The sequence below is a fragment of the Poecilia formosa genome, unplaced genomic scaffold (assembly GCF_000485575.1).
Source record: "Poecilia formosa unplaced genomic scaffold, Poecilia_formosa-5.1.2 Scaffold66, whole genome shotgun sequence".
In the NCBI taxonomy this organism is placed as follows: Eukaryota; Metazoa; Chordata; class Actinopteri; order Cyprinodontiformes; family Poeciliidae; genus Poecilia; species Poecilia formosa.
In genome coordinates, this window is record NW_006800005.1 from 1,569,262 (window position 1) to 1,581,740 (window position 12,479).

At 41.1% G+C, this 12,479-nt stretch overlaps 1 protein-coding gene across 6 annotated transcripts in view; it reads left to right on the top strand.

Annotated features, from left to right (window-relative positions):
* Positions 1–4,409: 4,409 nt before the first annotated feature.
* arhgef9a (Cdc42 guanine nucleotide exchange factor (GEF) 9a) overlaps positions 4,410–12,479 on the top strand; it is a 56,793-nt gene continuing 48,723 nt past the window's right edge. For 3 of the 6 annotated variants that reach the window (XR_001662452.1, XM_007554797.2, XM_007554798.2), the window contains exons 1-3: positions 4,411–4,504; positions 8,048–9,729; positions 11,974–12,312. Coding sequence is in view for 5 of the 6 variants with exons in the window: in XM_007554797.2 (XP_007554859.1) it covers positions 8,149–9,729; positions 11,974–12,312 (1,920 nt within the window). In the remaining variant the exon portion in view is untranslated. Of the gene's footprint in view, positions 4,505–8,047; positions 9,730–11,973; positions 12,313–12,479 lie in introns of all 6 variants that reach the window. The other 3 variants (XM_016672782.1, XM_016672784.1, XM_016672785.1) reach the window with 3 other exon arrangements.

Consider the following 12,479-nt stretch of genomic DNA (forward strand, 5'->3'; position numbering starts at 1 on the left):
GTGGAGCTCGGTGCCCTGTGCAGCCAAGTCAGGAAGGTATGCAGGTCAGTCCAATGGGAATGTCAGGAATGTCAGGGTAACTTAGACTCTTTTCTGGCGCTACAGCCCACTACTTCTTTGATAATTATTTTCTTTAATTCTGCAGAGTTAAATCAACTGAACTGGTGTTGATTTAACTCTTTTCAGATTTATTTAAGCAAGTTAGTTTGACAAAGTTCTAACTACTACTCAGACTATGTTTGAAGTAACTCTGTAAGAGTTAAATTAACACCAATTACGATAAGGACCAAACAGACTCGGCATAGTGTTGATTTAACTCTGCAGAATTTGTTGTGTGGGCAAGTCCGGACTTAAATGTGACAGAATATAAGAGGTGGGGATGTGTCCACGTTTGGAGCATTTCTTGCCTTCAGTTCCCCGCGAGGAAGACGGGAATCAGGAATTCCTCCCAGCTCGAGCGCATGTGGTAAAATTCCACACTCCGTTTCAGCCCGAGTGTTCCCAAACACCTGCACTGAAAACAAGACTCAGCTGACCTCCCAGCTGTTCTCACATGAGTTTCCCAGCTCCTGAATGCAGTTCCCAGGCTTTAGTAAGCCTTTCATTTGATATCATAACATATCTGAGCTCCCCACCCCAACCCACCACCATCACCACCACTACTCCCCCCATTCCCATCCCCTGGCTCTCTACTCCTCCCTCCGTCTCTCCCTCCCTCCCTGTCTGGCTGGCTGGCTTTTTCACGGCAGCCTGTTTTCACTCAGCAGCTTTGACAAAGACTGGTGAAATAATTACAGCTGGGCCCTAACTCGGCCAGTGTTTGTCTCCGATAATCTCCACCGGGCCTGCGGAGTACAGGCCGTGTCATAGGAAAAGGAGGAAGGGGTCGATTGTTCTGAAATTGAGAGGCCGATGACATCATTTCAAAGAGCTCTGTTTGGCATGTTCGACACTCGCATAGTAAATAGGCGGTGGAGTACACTCACCGTATGTCAACAAAACATGTTGACTCAGACACCCAGATCTTGGCGTCTTTCTCTGTCGATTAGTGACTTTTATGTGGGTCACTGCAGCTTTTGTGTTTCTCGGACGCTTGCTAGTTTGAGAAGTAGTTGTTCAATGTAGATGTATCTTGAAAGTGTAACTTTGAGATGAACACCTGGCCTGAGGGGGCCAGGATGTCTTCTGTCAAGGCCAGAGGACAACATGAAGTCTGCTCGGTCTTCAGAGGAAGTGAATACACTGTTAAAAACTGCTCAGCCTAAATCAAGCCATCTTACTAACACAGTTTGGGTTAGTAAAATAATCCAATTTCACCAGACAAATTGCTAGAATTTAACCAATATAATTAGTGGAACAATTTATGTATGTTTTATGGTCGCAGATTTTAAATATTTCTGATGTAAATAATGCAAGTTTAACAGCAAACTGATATAAGGTAGTTACATTTTTAAATCTATTTTTAAATCCACAATCAATCTACTCAAATAAGTTTGTTAGATTCTTAGCTAATTGATCACATTCTGCTAATCTAATTGTTTTACTGTTAAAATAATAAAATGAGCTGGATTGCAATTATATTGATCAGCTGAACACCTGAACGATTTTCCTAATAAACATGAATAAGATCTGTTTTTAATTAGCTAAAACTGCCTCAGAAGCTAGCATGTTTATCTTTAGCATTAGCGATAGCTAAGCTACTTAAAACTGGGAACAAACTTAAACTCTTGCTCTAACAAAATGCAACCGCATGTCTTATACACACTCCTAACTATTAGTTAAATGACATTCATTCATTATCCAAACCAAACTCAATCGCAAAACCTGGAATATTTCTATTTTTCCTTTAAATCTAGATTTAAACAATTAAGGAGTGTCCGAGTTCAAGAGCTGCATCCTTTGGAGGACCAAATCTACCCGGTAGATGCTTTGAAAGCAACTTTGAAATTGGATTGGAAAACCTTGAGAATGACTCTTTCCTTTACCGCTAAACACAAGCTGGTTTAAATACTTCAAAGCTTTCTAATTGAACAATTTAATTATATTTAAATAAACACCACAAGAATAAGTTTGAAATGGAATTTTGTTTGTATTTCCTTTTAGTTCATGCAAAGCACTTTGAATTACCTTGTTGCTGAAAATATGCTATATAAATAAAATTACCTTACCACCAATTTTTTTTATTTTTGTGTTTCCACAATGCAAAGCATTTTGAAATGCCTTGTTTCTGGAATTAAACTTGATTGATTGAGAATGTTGAGCATAGCTAGCACTAGCTTGCACTAAATATAAAATTGACCATGGGGCAAAACTTATTTAAAGCTGCTTACTTTCAGTGCCAATGGCATAAACCAAGCATTTGGGCTGAAGAAGTCACTTAGTAATTTCGTATGTGGGTGTAAGAAGGGGAACAAGGGAAGAATCTAAGACCAGAGAGCAATAAACAGTGAGTCACAGTAAAACAATGACAGAAAATGACCACATGAGCTCAAGCAAGACAAAACTGAAACTGCAAAACATTTTATCTGTTTGAATAATAAACCCAAACCACTGTAGACCGTACACTAAAATGCTCCATCACAGAAAAGGTCGTCGTCGCTGTAATTTGCGGCGAGGGTTTGCGAGTGAGTTATCGGGGAAGTGTGGCGTGTAAATCACTGCCTTGCCACAACTACCAGCGAGCCCGTAACTGTGTGATAGCTGCTCCAAGGGACAAGGCAGGAGCGCAGAGCCTCTCCATGGGCAAGCAGGGGAAGCATGGACACCCGGAGATATTTACATACAGTCAGACAGACTTCCTGGCATTGTCAGGCCGAGAGCGTTGATGTCAGATCCACTCCTTCCTGTGCAGGAGGGGAGAACGCCATGCGATGACAATGGGCCCAAAACAGGACAAAGAGGAAATGTTTAAATTTAGGCCACCTCTTCCACCATCTCCTCTTTCAGGGCGATGGAGAGCTGGAGCTGTTTAGTTTTCAGAATTCCTTCAGTTCTCCCCCTGCTCCCTCCCTCCCAGAGCTCCCTCTCCCCATTGTATCATTTCAATAGAAGGATTTTCACATTCAGAGAAAATCCCAAAGGAATATCAGCTAGTGAGACCAGAGTTCAGTCAATAACTTTTCACTGTCGCTTCAGAAAATATAAGTGCTTTTCTTTCTTTCTTTCTTTCTTTTTTTTTTATTAATCCGTGAACAAAACTTAAAGCAGCACCCAAAAATTGTGTGCTTCTAAAGCAGCAGGAAATGGATGGGAAATTTTATTTTCAAGGAGGCAAAAGGATAAATATGGGGTTAAAAGATAATTTAAACTTCAAGTATGTATGAGGAGCACAAGGAGCAATGTTTACATTTTCTAAGCAAGTCATTTCTTTTTTCTTAAACTGAACTCAGAGCTGGTCTAAGCTATAGAAGAGCCCCCTGCTGGCCAATGATACCAACTAGGAAAACCCCAACTTCCAATTTAGACCATAAATAAATGAAACAAAAACAAAATAACAATAAACAAATAAATGAATAAAATAGTCATCACATATAATGTTATTGATAATTTTTGCTGCTAGAGTGTGAACTGAAAAAAAAATAAAATAAAATACTTTCACAACTACTGATATAACTTTAGTTGCCTTAAGTTAGGTCACTAGAGCCATGTGCATGTAGAAGCTAATCTTTGGTAAGGTGTAATTCACCTACGTAATATGTTGAAAAAAAATAGAAAAAACAGGCCAAGACATGTGGCTTTACTGGTAATCTGGAGCAAGTTTGATCGTTTTAACAGACAATCCTGCTATTAAAAAAAATAAAATAAAAAAAAATTGTTAAAACGAGCACATTCAAAAAGGAATTTTGAATAAATATTCCAGTCTCTCTTGTTAATTATAATGCAAACAGTGTTAAATGTAGAATACAAAAGTAAAAACATAAGCATGGAAAAAAATACAAGGTATATGATGTGCTTAAATCCAAGGTAGCAGAAGTGATGGGGGGCTTAGGGGGGCAGAGGACCAAATTCTGCTTAGGGCCTTGTTCAACTTTGTGCCGGCCCTGGCTGATAGGGTTAGGATTAATGCCATTTTCGCAGAATTGTCGGGGGTGGTGGTGGTGGTGTGTGTGTGTGTATGAGAGCGAGAGACAAAGAGGGAGAAAGAGACCGAGTGTGTGTCTGCGTGTGTGTTTGCGTGAGAGCTTTATCACAAATCAGAGTTGTCGGCATCTGCAGGAGCTTTACGGGGCAAGAGTTCACGCGCTTGGTCTAAACTCGGGGAGTTTCTTCAGCTCTGACGAAAGCTGACGAAGTTTCTCAGCCCTACAAACCAAACACATGTGAGCCGGGAGAAATAAAGGGAGTAGCTATCCACAATAATACATCCGCCTTTTTTTTTTTTTTTGAACAGGCGGACTGAAAGTTAAGGCAGCGCCTGAGTTCACCCACTGTTCAGGCGGTGTCTGACGACGTTACGGGACAGCAGCGGAGATGCCCTGTTGAACACGGCGGAGCTGTGCTGCGGGTGAGTCCACAGCTGGAACTTCATTTCTGAGTTTAGTTTAGCTAAAATTAACGCGCTTCCCCGGGGTTTTACTTTATTAATGTTTGTTAGTTGTAAAACTGCCCTCGGTAGAAACGGGACCGTGTCAGTGCTTGGGGAGTGTACTGAAGTAGGTAAATTGCGTCAACGAGAGTGTTTATAGACGCAACATTCCTGTGAAATAAGAACAAAAATTAACGCCCAAAAGAAAACGGAGAAAAACACACTAACTGTATTCTTCTTGTTTAGTTAAAACTAAGTAGCTACGCAGTAACTTTGTAACAGTGACAGGAAAAGACAGCCTTTGATCACTTTGTAGCCATAGCCTCTAATAACTGTACTACACATTACTAATGGGATATTACTGTATAATTTTAAATAACGTTTATGAGTAGTAGCTGCGATAATATCTTTAGATTTAAATAAAGTGTGTAGTTTAAAAACTGATTGAAAGTAGTTGTAGCAGAGCCTGTCCAAATTTAATTTCGGGAATCCATTCCATTCAAACTATTTGTCCACCAGCCACCTCAGCAAATCTCCATGCTGGATCTTTATTGTAATAGGCACTCAGCTCCGCTTGTTCAAAAGGTAACCAGTGAGCCAACAATTAATTCCTTAAAGGAAATATTCATATTCATTAAAAACAAGAACAAAGTGCAGGTCTCGTCATTTTAAGACAACTGCATTCTTGAAAGTTTTATACACTTTTGTAAGATTACCTTCTGGTTTTACAACAAGCTATTTTTTTATTTTTATTTTTTAAACTGCATGAACTCTTTTGCCATGATAAATTTGAAGCTCTCTCAAAATCTCCAGCAAGTAACTCTAACCGGTTGAACAGTTTTTACACCTACAGTTTGAATAGTCGCACATTTGTGGTGAAATGTGACTTTAACAGATTAACCAAATATAAATTTTCCATTGTAATGTGCTGTGCAGAACCCATGCAGGCCGTGACTGGCATAAGTCTGAAGCCCACAAACATCATCAAAAGAACGGCTTTCCTCCTTTGTGATGCTTTGCCAAGCCCTTCCTGTTCCAGCAGCAGTTTGTTTGTGGGAATTTTTCATGCCCTCAGCTTTTGTCTTCATCGAGTGAAGTAAAGGGTATCCCACTGCCTGGACTTTAAAAACATACTTTTTGAAGCATTATCACCCGTGTCATGATTGGATGCTTCAAATCAACCAGGACATTTTCAGGTTGATCTTTTCGATCTATCACTCTAAAGGCCAGTGCTCCGAAACTGCTCCTGTTTTCTAACATGTTTTAGGTTGTGCGTTGTCTAAATGTTGCGTATGAATGGCTTCCACCATGTGCTGAGCTCTGTAGATCTTGTGAGGACTTTACATCTTCTTATGTTTTTGAATTGGTTTGCTTCTTGGCATTGCAATGAGAGTTTCTTTACTTACATTTCTCTGAAGTAGCTATGTACATGAAAAAAATCTTAGTTATCCCTAAATCTTTTGATAGAATAGACCAAGAAAGCTTTTATATAAATTTACTTCCTTTGTTCTATAGCTTATGATACAGATAAGCAATAAGTAAAAAGCTCCTAAAGCTCCTCTGTATAGAGAGTCTTTCTTTTAATTTGTTTCTTCTCTTCAAATCTTAGAAACAACCGGTGTCAGTTTTGGGGTGGCACCCCAAAGCCAAAAGTGATTATTGAATTTCAGTATTTTTTTATACTGTTGTCAAGTTAGAGTGTCTTTGAAAAGCAGTGGTAACCCTTAAACAATTGTATTTAATTAGTGTTTTATTTGCTACACCAACTCAAAGTAGCATTTATAAAAAAAGAATACATGTTTTAAAAAAAACCCCATATATATATATATATATATATATATATATATATATATATATATATATATATATATATATATATATATATATATATATATATAAACAATACATATTCAATCAGTTTTATTCAGCCTGGTATTCCTAATTAAAATAAAGCACAACTAATTGCCTTCAGAAGACACCTAATTGCTAAGCAGAGTCAAATTGCTTTAATTTAATCTCAGTTTCATTCCAGCTGTTCTCTGAAGGCCTATGAAGACATTTTATAGAGAACATTTGTGAACAATAATCAGCATGACGCCCAAGAAGCACAGCTGACAGGACAGGGACTGCAGAGTTGTGGAGTCGTGTAAAGCAGGGCCCAGGCTAGAAAACAATATGCCATGGAGCACTGCTTAATCCATCTTCCAAGAGGGGCAAGCGTATGGTACACTTGCAAAGTAACCCAGATATGGTAGTCCACCTATGGAGGCATTAATCAGAGAAGCAGCCAGGAAGCCCATCTTCCACAGGGACGGGGAATCTGGAGCTAAATACAGGACAATCCTGGAAGGAAACAACTTAAGATCAGAGTGGAGATTTGCCTTTCAGCAAGAAAACAAAGCTACAAGAAAATAGCTAAACTCAAAGCAGAGTTGTATGTTAGAGTGGCCCAGTCAAAGCTCAGACCTAAATCTAAATGGGAAGAAATGGCTATTTGTTGATGCTCTTTAGACTGATTCTGCTTGATTTGTACTGCGAAGGAGAATGAGCAGAAATTTCTTTTTTTTTTTTTTGAGGATAAAACAAGGCTGGCATCAAATACGCCAAGTATAGACTCAGGAGGGGTCTGAATACAAATACATGTAAAATTCCTCTAAAGACAACTAAAGCTTGTGGTTTTAAAATGACCAAATATGAAAAATAATATTTTGTATCAAACTAATATATGTTTCCATTCCTATCTCTATGACTGCAGAATTTGCATTTGTAGAAAACTTTGTATTGATTAAAAAATGTTACCAGTAAAAAAAAAATAAAATAAAATAAAAAAAAACGTTAAATGTGAATTGTGATATCCAATTAAAAGGCCAGAACTTTGAAACTCATCGTAGCTTCAGAAGTCTCGCAACAAAAGTAACGTCTGCCGAAGGCCTCGATTACGTAAGATGCCCCCCTATACATCACAGGGATTACCAAACAGGGGTAATTACCATATGGACGGGTAGAAAGCATCATCATCATCATCATCATCATCATCATCATCATCATCATCCCCAAAAGAAGCTTATCTAAGTGGTGCAATGATGTCACAGCAGAAGCAGGTCTGAAATAACCAGACATCCCTGTAGTGAGTGTTTCCATGGCAACGCAGCCTCCCGGTTAAACGGGGGACGGGGGACTGTGTCTCAAATAATTACTTTGGATAATTGGTACCAAATATGATGGGAAGGGGGGCTTAGCTGTTGCTGACTTGAGGAACAGAAGTCCCTGTTTGAGAGTCACAGTCTAACTCTCTCACTGTGATAATCTTCATATCAGGTGTTCCTGAATACTTGACCCTGGGTGAAACACAGTTGTCAGAATGATTTTACTCCCCTATATTTCCTGTAATATCGTTGGCATTCATTGCATGCATTTCTGGGTTTTTCTGTGTAAGTTAGAATTGAAGGAGCACATATGAAATGACAGTGTTGTCAGTTTAATGTCAGATTGCTGAATAAGAATGTGTTTTTGCTCCTTCAGGTGTTTGAAAAAAAAAAGAGAGAGAGAGAGAGAGAGAGAGAGAGAAGACCTAAACATGATGTTCACCGGAGCTGATAGCTGACACTGTAGAATGAGAGAGGATGGAGCAGACAGACAGCCCTGCCACAGAGAGCAGCAACCCTAATGGGTTTGTCAACCGAGTGTTCAATGTTTCTCTGGATGTGGAGAACGAGACAGGCAGTCTTTGTATTCAGGAGACGGGGCCGGGGCCCGTGGAGGTGCAGAAAGAGAGCCAAGCTGCCTCCTCTCAGACCCCTGTCAAGGACAGACAGGAGGTCAACCGGAGGGCCCGTGCCACGGGGGGCATCTGGCGCATCTTAAACCGAAAGAGAGCCGTCCCTGAGCTGGAAAGGAGGCCCCACTCCATGATCCTCCCCGGAGAGGCTTCCATCCCTAAACTCTCGTTTGCAGACAAAGTTCGGTCTTTTAAGAAGCTAAAATCCCCTGCCGTGTTCAGAGGAAAAACAGGGAAGTTGTCCACTGCCAAGTTCACCAGCTCCTTGGTGGACGAGGAGTCTTTCTGCCGTGACATCGGCACTCCGCAGCAGACCAGCAAGAGCACCCTTCGAAATAGAGGGAAGAGGCATTCGTATGCTGGCTACACGGTGGACTTCGACTGCTCGTTTGAAGACCTGGACCTATCTGCGCCAATAGATGGCCTCCAGCCCGCTGTTACAGGAGAGACTGTTGTCCAGAATGGCTGTAAACCTTCTGAAAGAATTTCATACACTAAGAGAAGCAATAGCAACTCAAACAGCTGCAACAAAGTCAGCGCAGACTGTGAGGAACCCAGTGTTAGGGGTAGCCCCAGAACCCATCACAGTGGAGGGAGGAGGCACAAGGATGTGTGGAGTTACCTGAGGAGGATTTCCCTCTTGGGGAAAAGTAACCCCGTGTACTCAGAGAGAAGCTTTGACTCTGAGCTCCCTTCGTTGGACAAAACCATGGACTCAGATTTTGGATCTGTAGACTTCGAGAGTGTCAGAGACTTTCAGCCGCCGCCCCCGAAACAATCGGACACAAAGGGACACTTTGGTGGTCTCTTTAAGTTTTTTAATAGTGTAGCAGAATCTGCCAGAAAATGGCGGACAACTTCACGGTCCTTCTCTCCTCCGGAGGGAGAGAGGACTCCGATGACCTCCCCGCGGGCCCCACAGCGCTCAGTGGACAACATTCACAGTGTTTCTCTCACACTCCACAATGAAGGATCTTTAAAACCCCAACCAACAGAACTGTCGCCGCTCGTTGCTCAACCCTCAAATCCCAGTAGCTTTGACGGTGAAACGCCAGCGCCCACAACCGGTGGACAATCCCCCAAAGTTGCCCCAAAAGCCTTTAGAGCTTCTTCAGGATCTCAAGCTGTTAATGGCCTTCAGAGCACGGACAACGCGACAAACCACAAATCCGCTGCGATTGTAGAGAATCATATTGAGGATTCAAGTTTAAGCACGGAGGCTGAAGCTGATGCTGAGAGGGTTCAGCTGAGCTGCCTGTGTCAAGAGGAAAAGGTAGGGGGACAGAAAGGAAATGAGCAGGATTCCAGGGATACTCCGCTTGACTCCCACCAAGTACAGGAAGTGAATGTCCAATCACAACAAGGTGATAAAGAAAGCACAACCAATAGCGTAGCAGCCTCAGATTCTACTGAAGAAATTTTTAAGGTAAGGAACGAAAACCTGAAAAGTGCTAATAATAAATTTGACAGAGAAGTTGTGTACTTGTTTTGTTAATCTGTTGTTGTATCTCTATTTCTTTAAGAGAATACCATATCCGTGTGTAATATGCTGTGTATTTTTTTTTTCCATAACCACATTTCATTGCAGGCATTTTTCACTTCATTAACTTTCCCAGAGGCATGTGTCATGTAATTACTGCACAAATGCTAAAAAGTTCATTTATGTAACTGCCTTAACCATGGTCATTCTTCTGCTTATTAAAAAAATCACCTGAAACCTGGAATATAAAGTGCATCAGAGCTGCAACTTATATCTTTATGATACGGTCTGGAGTGGGTGAATGGATAGATTTGAGACAGTAGCCCTGATGTTGTCCTTTTGCCCCATCTGTTGGAGAAAAGATGTTACAGTAAATATATATTAAAAAACACACACACAGCAGCATGTTACAAAAGTTTGTCCTTCCCCGTTTGGCCAGCTTTTTGTATCCTGCAAAAAAAGCTTGCGTCTCCCACCGAGCCTGCAGTGTCAGGATACAGCGGCCCCAGAGATCCGTGACGTCAGCGCCTCTTAACGGCGACCGCCCCTTCTCAGAATTAGTCATCTCCCTCCTAGTCATCCCAACGAGTCAGGGCATGTTAGCTTCTGACTAAATGAGATATGACATCTCAATACTCAGCACACTTTCATAGGGGTTTATTATGCAGAGGCAAGTGCTTTAGGAGCATTTGTTTAGGGAAAAGTGCTAATCTTGTGTCCCACAAGCGTTTAGCAAGGTCCTGCGTTTTACACCCAGGTGGGAATCAGATCTATACATTAAAGTTCAACTGAGTTCCTTTATTTTTTTAATTGTGTCCTTAAGCCATTTGTGCTTCAAAATTCAGTTTCTAAACCACTACTACTTAAAAAAACAAATTCATATATCATTGGGTAACTTATTTAATTTGCAGTACAGGAGCCTACACACGGTGCCTTGTAGTAGTTTTTGTTCCCCTTTAAAAGGTTGCACATTTTATCAAGATTTTATGCACAAAGTAAAGCATTGTTGCTAAGCAGAAGGATAATTACAAATGGTTTTTAAATTGTTGTACTTTTACACCTCTTTAGTTTGACAGTCTTGGATAAAATCCCGTGGAGCCAATCCCTTGTAAAATCACCCAACTGGCATGTAGAGTTAATCTCTGTGTGATATAATCTGAAAATAAACACAGCTTTCCTGTATAGACTTTTGGGATTTCTTAGAGAATGTGAGCGAACAAACAGCATCATCAGGTTTAAAGCAGGGATAGGTTATGAAACAAATTCCCAGGTTTCAAGCAACCTGTGCTGTTGGAGCCGTCATCTGGCTGTCCACCCAAAATGAGAGCATTGATGAAGTAGCCAAAAGGTCCATGGTAACTATGGATAAGTGAGCAAATCTGTTAGCGACACAACTATTAGCCATGCACTTGTTGTCAAAAGAAGTAATAATAAATCAAAATCTTGCCTTTTCAGGAGTGCACAGATACCCAAATTTTATCAGTAGTTTCATTAGACTATGAGATTGTAGAAAATGACTTAAATATTGATTGTCGAAGTGGATACCAATCGAAGCTTAAGGGGTTTAAGTTCTTGCTTGGCACAGCACTGTTGTTCCATCATGCATTCCCCATCAAAAATATCTGGAAATAATTATTTATATGAAGTACACGCATACCTGCAGAAAGTCTTCATGCAGAATGAAGAGTTCTTTATTTATTCATATCTGATGTGCAGCTAACAGCTGCAGCAGACGAGACCAGAACTGAGAAAACCCCCCTGTGGTATGATGGAACGTCTTGATTTAGTGATGTGTCAAAACATGTTTCCAAATCTAGTTTGAGGGCTGCAAACTAGACTGTAAAAATAGTTTTGTTTAGACTTATTCCCTGATCCTCATCATGATTAAGTAATGAAATGAACCTATGCATTATTTACAACCCTTCTTAATAATTACCTCATGGTAAAAGAAAAAAGAAAAAGAAAAGTGTTAGTCTGTCGCTTAAACTCGGTGGTTTTTCTTACCTGATTACCCACACATGCATTGCAAGTAGAAACACAAAGTGTCGACTGATGGAATTTATCTTTTGCACAGAAATATGAAGCGTAGCTTGTCAAAACTGCAGACGTACTCTCCTTATTCCCTGCACAAGAAATGCATTGTTGCGCTTGTATGTGGGCCAAGCGGCTGAGTATCTCTGCCAATCCCAGCTGTGTGAGCAGATTGCCAGCAAGACAGGCTGCAGTGTGAGGCAGCCCGGACCAGCCCCGGCCCAGGCTTGCACAGAGAAGACCTCTGTGCCTCACAGGAGGTTGCTCCACCGTCCCCGTCCGGCCTCGGCGGTGCTGGACCTGTGGAGGTCCAACCCGGAACGTGAGATCTACACGCACTATAGCGAGGTGGGCTCCCTGCCCCGGCTGAGACGCCGGCCAGCTGCCACCATGCTGCACTCCCCAGGGCAGAGACGGACGGCTGCACGCTCCAGGCCTTGTTCTGTCATAGAGAACAGTGTTACTAGAGAGACCCAGTCGACGGAGCTGCCTCACAGAGTAAGATGTCAAGAAGCTCGATATTTTCTGAAATTAAAAAAAATAAATCAGACGCTACCTTAAAGTATGCATTTTCAGAGTCTATAATATGCAGATGTGAGAATATATCAAGCTAAAAGTAGGATGGCCAAGACTCACTCGTGGGCTCCACCAACTCACTGATAAAT